This window comes from Oryzias latipes, chromosome 4 (assembly GCF_002234675.1).
Source record: "Oryzias latipes chromosome 4, ASM223467v1".
NCBI lineage: Eukaryota > Metazoa > Chordata > Actinopteri > Beloniformes > Adrianichthyidae > Oryzias > Oryzias latipes.
This window is the reverse complement of record NC_019862.2, coordinates 27,076,707-27,088,746: the sequence shown is the minus strand read 5'-3', so window position 1 is coordinate 27,088,746 and position 12,040 is coordinate 27,076,707. Positions and strand designations below refer to the sequence as shown.

Below are 12,040 nucleotides of genomic sequence, written 5' to 3'. Positions count from 1 at the left end.
ACTCTTGAGGCAGATGGGCTTCAGCAGCAGAAGACCACACCGGGCTCCGCTCCTGTCAGCTAAGAAGCAAATCAAATCAAATCAAATCCAATCAAACTTAATTTATATTGCACTTTTACAATTCAGAGCACTCAAAGTGCTTTGCATAAAAATATAATCAAATTTAAAAACAAAAGGACAAGACAAACAAATGTTTGGTTTAAAACCTGCATAGTACCGACAACCCCCCCCCCCCCCCCCCCCCACACACACACACACAAAAACACATACACCATGTTAATAAGAGTGATAAAATGATGCCATGCACAAACCTGGCTTTGTACTGAAGTGAAGAAACGATATTTTGGGGACATGTCCACATCAGTGACCCCCCACTCAAGTTCACGGAGTACACTACCACAGGACCCCCCAGCACTAATCATAGGAGCCAGACCCCGGAGATCCCATTGCAGCGACCCCATTCACTGAGAGGAATGGGGTCGCTGTGTGACCTCCGCTGTGTGGACTGTGGAGGATCCCTCTGAGGAAAACATTAGAGTTACAACTAACATGTAAAAGGAATAAAACTAAAATAAATAAATAAGTACATAAATAAACCTTAATAGACAAATATAAAATGGTTAATGTGAACAAAAAATAAAATAAATAAATAAATGCATAGACATATATCAAACTGGTAGAGAACATAAATAATTAAAATATCAAATAAATTCCTAAATTTCAACTAAAAAATAGATTAGATTAGATTAGATTAGATTAGATTAGATTAGATTAGATTAGATTAGATTAGATTAGATTAGATTAGAAGAACAGCAAACTGAGGCTACAATTCACACAGACTCACCAAAACTGGACCATAGAAGATGGTCTGATGAATCTCCCTCTGCAACATGCAGACGGTAGAGTCAGAATTTTGAAAGCTTGAATATGAGATGTTGTGTTCAGTTGATCTAACATTATACTGTAAGTACAGTCTTCTTTTGGACCTTCCACATTGCAACTATCAGAGAAGCCTTATGAAGTTTTGATTTAGTTCAGACTCTGTGGTGCAGTGGTTAGTTGTTGGTTAGAGTTAGTTAGCTCTCACCTCACAGTGAGAAGGCTCTGGTTCAAATCCAAGCGGGGACCCTTCTGTGTGGAGTTTGCATGTTCATTCCACCTGTTTTCTCTCACTCTTCAAAAATAAACAAAAAACATGCATCATAGGTTGATTGGTTGCTCTAAACTGCTTCTGGGTTTGTGGGTGATTGTGTGGCTTTGCCAGCAGCCTTCATCCAACAGCCAGGTTGGGCTCAGGCAGCCCTAAAGGGATGCAGCAGGTTAAGAAAATGGAGGAATTTAGATGTTTTCTAATTTATGGCATTTTGTAGTTCTTTATAGTCCTCTTTAGGTCTAGTCAAATAAATGTGAGTTCTTTTAAATAATATTTGCCCCATAATTTGATTAAAACCCCTTGCTTAACATAATTTATGTTTTTAAATGAGTTAAGAAAAATGTTTAAGTTGTAACAAAACAAAAAGAAGTTTCCATGACTTTGAAATCTATATCTGATTAAAAACATCAGGACTTTGGTAAAACAAGATATTCTAATTCAATAAAAGAAGTTATGTTGACACAACAAATCATGTTTCATATCTTGATTTAAAATTTGAAAGCGGTCCTCCATCTCGTGTTTTTTTTCTATGTTGAAACATTGTGTTTTGTTTTACAGTGTGAAGAGACCCCAGCACCTAGATGCTGACAGTGATGAAGGCCAGATCGCCAAATCTGAGAGCCAGGAAGAGAACAGGGCGGAGGTAAGCCGCCGAAATGTCTGGAATGTGGATAAACAAAATTTAATGAATTTAAAGGCAGTAAACTGATTGTGATTGGCTGCAAGGAAAGTGAGCACTTTAGCTATTGGCTCAGAGTGAAGATCAATTAAGTGACATGTGAGAGATGAATCAGCAAACCCAGCATTCCTGAATGAAGATGAGGTAGATCTTCCTTATTGAAGCTGTGCCAAAGCTTCACCGTGTCAATATGGACCAAACTCTGGCAGGAATGTTTCCAGCACCTTGTTGAATCTATACCACCAAAGATTAAGGCAGTTCTGATGGAAAAGGGGGTCCAACCTGATACCACCAAGATGTACCTCATAAAGTGGCTGGTGAGTGTACACAGATTATATCGAATTTAATATATTGTTCTTAATAAATAAATTGTCCATAAAGTTGTTTTCTAAGGGCATTATAACGGAAGTCAGCCATCTAAATGCCAGTAAATCTGTGCAATTCATGTATTGACCTCTGTTCACTGCTGTACTGCACTCTGAAAGTGCTAAGCTGTAAACAGCAGATAGTGAACATGAATAACTAGATCTACTCTTTCAGATTAGAACCATAAGTAAACAAAAAAAAGCTCCAATTATCTAACCTGTAGTGAGTAATTAATGACAAATGTATTCATGATATAAGAAATGCTATCGACAAATCAGATTAAGAATGCCTTTTTATACAACTTGACCACTTCACTTGTCTCTTATTGATATAAGTGACACTTCCTTAACCCTTGTGCTGTCTTGTGGGGTCCAGATGACCCCACCCTTACATTGACATGTGATCCCTACCATGAAAAAGGTGGATAAAGGTGAAGAGGATTCCATGTAATCCATGGACACCAGTGAAGATCATAAATCATTGAAGAAAAAGGTTTAGCACACTGTCTAGTGGGTCTAGATGACCCAACTCCCAATGTTAGTGTGTTGGGGGTGGGGTCATCTGGACCCCACAAGATAGCACAAGGGCTAAGATAACTGGTGTCCGACATGCATACCCGTGCAGTTAAAATTGTTTTATGTAATCAACATTAAGAAAAATACAAGTAATTAATATATTGTGGCAGAAATGTAAAAAATGAAAAGCATAGGTTGTTATTTTTCTCAGTCTTTACTATAATTACAGACAAAACCAATGTACAATAACTGGATGTTTCCGTCTCGCTTTACGCATTGCAACGTGAAGCGGCGTCCACACACGCACACACACACACAACACAAACGGTTTGTTGCACACAGTACAAAAACTTGAACAGAACCAAATGAATGGAAAACCAAAAGCACATTTACAGTGATTTACATGAATACACAGCTGTGGTCACAGGGATTGTTGCCCTCCCTCTGGTTACCTGTACCTCCTTCCAGTCCCTCAAGTCACTGAGGAAATGTGTTATTTTGTCTTTAGGTGAATTGATGATGCTATAAAACGATGCTAACTTAGCGTTTCCAACTTTCATTCAGAAAATACAAGTTTTCCTTTTCAGAACCTTTTCTTGTTGCATTCATTAAATTTATATTTTCTTAAATGTACTTTGTTTTTTTATAATTTGTATAAATGTGGAGTAAAGATATTCCTTTTACAGAATATAAAGATCAAAATAACTAGTATGGGCATAATAAAATCACTTTTATTTTCCTCTAGGTTAAATGTTTTCTTGATCAATTTATGTAATGAGAAAATCAAAGTACAAGCTTTTGAAAAGACCACAATTAAAATGAGTTTGATGTAAAGTCAGACACGAAGTTAAAGTTGACTTAAGGATGACTCAGCACTGACCTTCCCCTCATTAACTCTTCCTTTGAGGGCATGCTCAGCATATCATTCACTGAGCCTCCAGTTTGTGCCAAACATCAGCAAAACAAAGTGTCATCTTCATCAACTCTGTCAGAGACAAATGAAAAAGAGGGGGTGCTCTAGTAGGCCACTCTTATTCAAAAAAAACAAAAAAAAATACACCTCCACCTCCCTTCTGTTCGTGAACGGGACTCGTCTGCTCGTTGTAGCCTCCCTGTCACTTCTCTACGCCTGCTCTCAGGCAGTCAGGGAGGGGGCGCACGATTGTATGCAGCAAATCATAGCACCAAAATAAAAGCAGCTCCTTTGCCCCTTCAGGCTGGGGCCAGTGGTGGTGGTGGTCGAGGACGTCGAAGTCCCTCACGCCCGTTCTTTCCGCTTCAGCTTGGAAGACTTCTTGACGGCGCCGTTCTTGTTCAGCAGCTTCAGCACCTTGTCCTTGTGGTCCAGCACTTTCATCATGGTGTCTCTGGCCTCTGTCACTTGGTCCATCACCAGCTTACACCGCTGCATGTTACCCTGTAGGCGAAGGAAACGGCTGAACGCTGTGCTCAACTAATGCACTAGTCACATGCACTTGCATGGGGGGGGCTGTATGGGTGCAACAGTTATTTGGGCTGTCCAGGCCCGTGGATGGTCATAGAGAGGAGCGGCCATATCTTACGTACCATTCTCACGCGTGGGGTAAGTGTATTGTGAAGTATTCATAAGGCTAATAATGTAAGTTTACAGGGGATGCTGTTGTGTGGCGTCCTTACGCCGCACTCTAGTTGTAAGGTGAAAATACTGGCCACTTACTGACTGTGCACAAAAGGTGTGAAGGTGATACGAGTGCCCTTAGCACGCCCACACAAACTACACTGCACGTCCAATTTCCTTAATTCTAACAGTCAGGCTGCATGCAAGAAGTGTGCATTTATCACATGAACAGCACTCATAGGTAATCTGTGTAGTCTGCAGAATTTAGGGAGATGCAAAAAAAATAATCCAAACGAAACGCTGGTGTTTTAGCTACTTCACCCTCACTTAGCCTTGCGTGTGAGGGGTCTAAGGGCAGGGATGTCCAGTTTAGCTTAGTTAGTTTGTTAGTTCAATTTAGTATTTTCCAATTGAATTCTATGTATTCATGATCCTTTTGATTTTATGTTTAACTTTTTCAATTATCGATATGAAGTCCATTGAGACGACTGTTGTTGTGAATTTGGGCTATACAAATAAAATTGAAATTGAATATAAGTGTTCACTATGACGTGTTGCTAGCAGCATGCCTGTAGACAAGAGTGTCTGAACATTTTTCAAAGCTTTGATTAAAGCTTAAAGTCCCCCCCCATGACCTTGTTTGTTTATAAATGCATTCCTAGTGATGTTTTAATTATGAAGTTTTTAACCAAAGTCCCATAACCTAAATGTTGTCATTTACAACAACTAATCTGTTTCATTCCTTAAAATGACAACCTGGAGTACATTAAATTTACTTCCCATTAGGTACCATGTACTGCTATCACCACATCCTCATAAAATGCAATAAAATCTATTTCAACAAGCTCTTCGTAGTAATAAAATGTCGGTATAACAAAGTGGGACAGATCTATAAAAGTGCTGTGCTGGTGTCAAGATGAGTAAACTGATGTTTGACAGATAAATGAGCTCACACATCCCAGAATTACTGCATATATTAAATAGAAAACACACAACCACAGAGAAAGTTGAGAGAAAACTGGTCTGATTAGTTGAACTTTGTGAGCGATGAACTTCCTGTATCACTTTAAAGGGCTGCAGTTTCACAGCATCCCTTTCTCAGCAGCAACACTTATGGGTAAAAAGGTGAACTGCAGTCAGTGCATCACTAGTGAGTACAGATAGATGAGGGCTAAACATTCACAAATATTCACATCACTGACGGGAAACTGCAAATACCAAATGCAAATAAAGTCGATTTATTGTTCCTTAACAGTTTTTTTTAACAGTAAAGTTGATGTTTTGGCACAGAAAAGGCTTCTTGGGATATCATATCACCTTGATGTTCTGGAGTTTTCATCACTTGCTCAATTGTTTAAGCAACAAATGCAGAGAGGAAGGAGGGTCATGAATGCAAACGGGATCTGCTCCACCAACTCTGTAAAAATGTGGCAACTTGGTCAAAAAAATGAAGCCTCTAATACTCGGTTTATACTCCATAAGAATTCCTAATCACTCGGGTCGCATTGGTTACAAGGCCCAAAAGCTGCAAAATGTGACAAGCTAAAGAGATCATCAGTGATTGCAATCGCATGCATATTGCTCCGTTTAACCTGTTTCCATATAAATCTATTTCAAGCGATAAGACAATGGAGCGACGGAGAAAATTTGATCCGAATTTGAACGGAGAACCCGGCAGTCTTCTGATCTGCAGCCTTGAGGTTTCAGTTTTGCATTCAGAACAAAGCTTTCTTTGTGCATCAAAATGGGACTTTTTAAAACTTTTTCAAGAGTCTTTCATTTAACTTTACACTTTATTTCAATCCAGAAAATTGCAGATTCCATGTCCCAGGTTTTTATTGTCCAGGCCGATATTTCTGCATTAATGATATTAATTAACTACACAGATGTATTACCTTTGCGAATGTAAAAGAAGTTTGATCAGGGCAGAGTATTCTGAACAGTGCGTTTACATCTTTCTTCAGATCAGGCGTTCATTCTGATTACTTTTGTCCATGTAAACGCAGCTATTTGCTGCTCTAAACATTGTTTTTTCCTAAGACCGCATGTCAGCCCATGTGGCTTAACCACACAAACTGCTGCGATTGGCTGTAGCATCACCTGTATGAGCTCATTGATTCGGTGAAGATCGTCGTCGGCACCGGCTCTCTTCTTCGGGATCAGGCCTTCCTGGAGGGAGGAGAGGCGGCTGTAGACGTCATGCTCCAAACTCGACTGAGGAACGGGAAAAGAAAAGATTATTTTATTTTGTTATTTTATATTTTGTTTCTCACAGTTGAAGTGTATTTATAACGAACAAACTCGTCTATTTAAGGGAGAGAACTTACAGAAATATTTTTTGCTTTACTGGATTTGATAAGCGGTTTGATCATGAATGCAGCAGAACATAATATCCTAATCATCTAAATGAACCATTGGGGCATCAGGACTCACCAGCTGTCTAAGTTGTGCGGCACATAAGTGAATTTTCCAGCCTTGTGCTCTGCAGGCCACTCCTCTCTGATTAGCCATCTCCTGTAATGTGCCCTTCTTATCCTCTGTCGGAGTAACATACATGTTAATTCAGTGTAAATCTGTTGATGGAACAAATCAGAAATAAAGTACACACTGACCTTTGACCCGAATGTCGCTGTACCTCTGGAAGTGGTGGTAAGCAGCCTTCCAAGGGTTACGGTAGTGTCGCAAAAGGGTAATAGGTGGGCGGGGCTTTACAGGCACATATCTCACTCCTTCTTCATCTTCAACACAAAAATAAGTATTGAACCCCCTCATTTCAAAACAACAACATGAATGTGGGAGGCTACAGCGAGGACAGACGCACCGACATATTCTCGTGGTGGAGATTCCCGCCGCTCTGCCCTGCCGCTCATGGGCCTGCCTGGAGCCTTCTCTTCATCCGTGCTGTTGGTTTCAACCATTTCACTCTCCTCGGTTGAAATAATGTGCTGCTGTTTGCGGGGCTTCTTTCTTGGGGAAGCCCCGGGAATCAGATCTCCTGTTCCAGGAGCGCTGAGTGTGGAGGCCTGGGTGGTGATGGTCTGTGCTGATAACATACCTGAACTGGGATCTGCAAAAATGCACACATTGATTCTTTTTTACTTGTCAGTTTCTCAGATTAGCTCAATATCAATGAGGACGCCAAAGCCCCTCCCACCTGGCTGGGAAGTTTCCATGGGCTCCGCCTCCTGTTTGACTTTCACATCTGGGCAGGTGGAGCTTGCAGCACATGCTGCTGTGCTATTAGCTGCAGGCTGAGTGGGCGAGGCCACTGTGTTGGCCACTGAGGCAGGAACAGAAGGCGTCACAGCCATAGCTGCCGGCAGAGCAGAGAGAACAGTTGAGGGTTGGGAGGGGGGCACTGGTCCCGGCGTGGCGAGCATGGTGGGGAGGGCCTGGGCCAAGTGCTGAGGATTCGAGACCACGCCCTGCTGCTCCGCTCCTTGAGCAGGTAGTGCCTCCACTGCAGCCATGACTGGTGGGGGCATGGCCATGTGGACCTCAGTTTTGGGTTTGACGCTGTAAAAATTAAAGAGTCAAACTTAAATCAGAACAAGATGTGAGCACGGAAGTTACAGATTCAACAAATGCTGACCCAGCAGGCCGGGGAGAACCGGCTCCTCTCACACCCCCAGACTCAATCCTAGCGCCACTGGGTTCACTGGCTTGGGCGGGAATCAGGTTCTTACGAACACACCTGAAACAGCAGGATAGGCATGTAGTTACTGACCTTATTTCTGATTAAATATAGCAGATGATTTAAAAAGTGACAAAAATTTCATAGTATCTAGGCAAAAAAGCTTTTTTTAAAGAGGCATTTCCAAGAGTCAGGTCAGATTGACAGCTGCTTAAACTACAGCCTGCATCCCGGGGTGCAATGCACAATAAATGGCAATTTTATCATTATCACAATATCAAGCCGTGCAATACACATATCGCATAAGATTGCAATAAATTGTTACCTTTAATGTGCTAAAACAATCTTACGGGAGCTTGAAGAATTTAACGAATCAAATAAATCTCTTTATGCATTTAACCAATCGAATGGAGCCCTTTTATGTTAGATGGTCACCTATGTAGACGGGAGTCATTTGGAGTGAAATTTAAGTTATGTTGACTTTTATTTATACTAAACTGTTTCAGTGAAATGGAAATTATGTTTTTATTTGTTTTGCTATTTGTTCCTGTACCACAAGTTATATCATCGTCGCAATATTGATCACTGATCTGGCAAATTGCGAGTTTTTCTCGTCTCGTGCAGCCCTACTATTAGCATGTATGTTTGTGTACAGTTCTACATCAGAATCAGAAATACTTTATTGATCCCACACGTGGGAAATTCGTTTGTCAATAAAGTATTTCTGATTCTGATGTAGAACTGCGCACAACCATACATGCACACGTCTCCGCATCCTGTTCCTTTTGTAAACCGTTGAGCTAGAAGGTGATCATTTTCTCTTCATGTTGATGTTTGTGGCACAGGAAATTCACATTTTCAAACTGAAGTGATAAAGTTTGGTGAAATGTATAACACATAAGTAGTAATACTTTTAGGAAGAATTACTAAATGTAAAACTTGTAAATGACGACAGAGAAAGGCTGAATCCGAATTCATTGCCTACATCTCTGGCTCCTCCAATCGTGGAGGCATTTGGAGCTGTAGTGGTGTCTGAACTTGCTTTTAGCGACTTAGAGCTGGTATGCCTCCACCAGAAGGATGATCTGGAGGAGGAACACATTTCTTCACGTGGGTGTGGCCTGAAGCATAGAAGTTTACATTTAAATGTAAGTAATGAGTTTTTTGTCTTGCACGACTTTTTTAATTTATAAAACCAATGTTAAGTATTTTCCGAGCACTGGCAGCGATGCACTGACATAGATGACCGGTGATTTGAAGACTATTTTTCCACAACTCTCTGCTTGGAGGGCTAAATGTAGTGGTAGTGAGAAGCCATGGGGTAGGGAAGCAATTTGCCAAATCTAAACTTAAAAAAAAAACTTTTAAAACTTTACCGGTAACACTTTTGCTTTATTTTTGCATTTTGTGCAGCAGGTAATGATTTTAACTAGGTAAGCAATAGCCATACAAATCCTAAAACGTTTTATTTTGGTCTCTTTTTGTTAGTTTTCAACTTTATGTAAATATTAAAATGAGATTATGTCTGTATAAACTGTATTTTTAAAAAAGAGAAGTGACTTGTAAAAGGCAAATAAAGCAGTAGAAGGCTTTTTAATTGGCACTATTCCTTAAAAGAAGAAGTAGATTAGACTTTTTTAAAGCAGGACAGCTGTTGTTATAAGTCTTTGTGTGTTTTAATCTTAACATGGAAACTGACCTGTGTTATTTTAGCAGTCTAAAATTATTATTATCATTATTATTGTTAATTTTAAGAACGTTAGTAAATGTTAAATATCTATAAACAAAAAAAAACAGAAGTTTACCAGAGGGGTGCCACTGTTACTCACGTTTCGTTTGCCGGTTTCTTGCGGAGAATGCTGGGTCGAGGGGAGGAAACCAGAGTGGGACCTCCTCCTACTCCTCCTCCCTGAGTGTGACCCTGCACCATGGTGGCTACAGGCTGGGTGGTGCCAAAGGTGGTGCTAATGGGACTGGCAACAAAGCCATCAGCCAACACAACTCCTGGATTGGAAAGAGAAAAAAGGGCATACATGATTATTACTTCAGTCCTTGATAAAAAGAAATAAAAATGAAGATCTGTGCAGTAACTACCAGGCTTTGTTTCACTCTGAGGTTGCTGCTGCTGCTGCTGCGTGACTATTGGCGCCTGCTGTATTCCTTGAGTTGTGATGGGTGCAGACGAGTGCAGGCTCTGAACTCCCATCTGCGCGGGCTGGATGCCTTGTGCAGCAATAGGTGTTTGCTGGATCCCCTGGGTGCTGATTTGGGCTGAAGGCAGACCAATCCGGTCAACCGCCATCAGCTGCATGTGGTTCAGGTGGACAGTGGTAGCCACACCCACTCCAGCCTGCGTGGGCAGAGCTGAACTTGGAGCTTGTGGAGTGACTTGAAAGAAAAAAAGCAAAGTTTCATCCTAGTGCAGCCAGTTTCCCTTTTTTAAAAACAGGATGTAGGTTTAAAATGATAAAATTCACAAAGATAAACAGCGCTGATGCGGAGCTGGTGAATGGTGCTCACCTGGATACTGGCGGATGGTGGAGACAGAGCTGCTGATTGGGGTGTAGGTCTGGGTCAGTGGGTATGAGGACGAGTATGTTGGCAAAAAATACTGGAACTGAACTGGTACTGGGGGCCTTCGAAACAAAGAGAAATAACAGATCATTACCTGAATACTACATAATGTTATTGTATCTAGATCAGAAGTAGCTTACGTAAATGTTTGCAAAAACCTGCAAACATGAAGAAATGAACTAGACTAGAATGTTTCCTTTTTGTGCTAACCTATTGTCACTTCTGGCTTCCATTGTGACGGGGTTAGGAGAAGACCTGTGTCCAGGAATGGGGATAAGGTTGGTTCTCTCTCCAGGATAGTCAGGCTGAACACGGGAGGAAGAGTGGGCAATGGGCTGGGGGACCACTTTAGCTGTAAACAACATGGACTTGTTAAAACAAAAGAAAGTAGAAAATCTGTAGAACCATCGAGTGAAATCAAGGAGGAAACATACCAACAGGAATAGCAGAGGTGGTCACTGCTGTGGCATGAGATGAGTGGGACGGCATCGTCATGGTGACAATAGTACTACTGGTCATCTGAGTGTGCGGCACAGAGCCTAGTCATTGTTGAAGCAGCAGGAAGGTTAGTTTGACAGGCTAACATAGCATCACATAGGAATACAATGACCAAAGGTCAATACCTATTGTGGTTGTTGATGGTACAGTGTTGGTGGCAACAATTGGCGCCACAGTTGCTGCAGCTACTGGTGCCACCGTACTAAATATGGGCTTCTGTTTGAAACAAAAGGATGGGTTATTGTAGTCACAATTTTGAAGACACTTCCAGGCAGAAGCAGTAACCTGTGTCATGGTGTGTGGAGGCTGGGGCTTCTGAGCTCCAATTGCAGGGTGTGATGGCAGAGTGATCCGCGTGGTGGAGTCACGGGAGGTCTGAGGCCTGACGGTGGGTGTGGTGTGAATTGTCAGGGCTGGCCGCCTAAATAGATTTTCAAAAAATTTAGAATTAGCATAATCACTGCACATGTGACTTTAAAGTGACTCGTAATAAGGAAAAATTTAAACAAGTGTAATGTTTCTACAAATGGTTGATCATACAAAAAAAGGTACAAAGCAAGTAAAACTTTAACCAAACTGGAAATGTTCCAGCTTCATCAGATGTGAAACACAAGTCAGAAGAAAATTTTGTTCCACTCATACTAGAACTTACCCATGAGCCACCTCAGAGTGCGTGACAGTCGGACTGATGACGGGAGACTGAGTTCTCGTTGCTGAAATAGGAGCCACCACAGTTGGAAGCACAGCCGTAGAAGTTGTTACAGCCGGTCGGGACTGCAGACACAAGAACATTAGAATAAAACTCTTCTCTGTGTTCGGCACAATGTTCACAGCTCTTTATGTACCTGAATGGCCTGGTGGATGATGTGTTGCACTGCAGGCTGGCCAGGCCCTGCACCTGCTCCAGTGGCTGGTCGCAAGACCGTTTTGGAGCTGGACATAACAGCTGCAGCAGCAGCTCCTGGGGGCACAGTAAGAAACCATCAGACCTTCAAGGATAAGAAAATGTGAATTCTGATGATAA

At 41.5% G+C, this 12,040-nt stretch overlaps 1 protein-coding gene across 2 annotated transcripts in view; it reads right to left on the bottom strand.

The window, feature by feature from the left end:
* Positions 1-2,908: 2,908 nt before the first annotated feature.
* The window catches only part of sap130 (Sin3A associated protein 130), an 11,750-nt gene continuing 2,618 nt past the window's right edge, over positions 2,909-12,040 (bottom strand). For both annotated transcript variants that reach the window (XM_020702638.2, XM_011474391.3), the window contains exons 6-21: positions 11,862-11,977; positions 11,669-11,790; positions 11,302-11,437; positions 11,142-11,232; positions 10,953-11,057; positions 10,729-10,870; positions 10,465-10,580; positions 10,039-10,332; positions 9,774-9,948; positions 7,903-8,004; positions 7,465-7,826; positions 7,132-7,377; positions 6,923-7,048; positions 6,744-6,847; positions 6,411-6,524; positions 2,909-4,130 (exon numbers count right to left, since the gene is read on the bottom strand). In XM_020702638.2, coding sequence (XP_020558297.1) covers positions 3,972-4,130; positions 6,411-6,524; positions 6,744-6,847; positions 6,923-7,048; positions 7,132-7,377; positions 7,465-7,826; positions 7,903-8,004; positions 9,774-9,948; positions 10,039-10,332; positions 10,465-10,580; positions 10,729-10,870; positions 10,953-11,057; positions 11,142-11,232; positions 11,302-11,437; positions 11,669-11,790; positions 11,862-11,977 — 2,510 coding nt within the window. In that variant the 3' untranslated portion in view covers positions 2,909-3,971. The remainder of the gene's footprint in view (positions 4,131-6,410; positions 6,525-6,743; positions 6,848-6,922; positions 7,049-7,131; positions 7,378-7,464; positions 7,827-7,902; positions 8,005-9,773; positions 9,949-10,038; positions 10,333-10,464; positions 10,581-10,728; positions 10,871-10,952; positions 11,058-11,141; positions 11,233-11,301; positions 11,438-11,668; positions 11,791-11,861; positions 11,978-12,040) is intronic.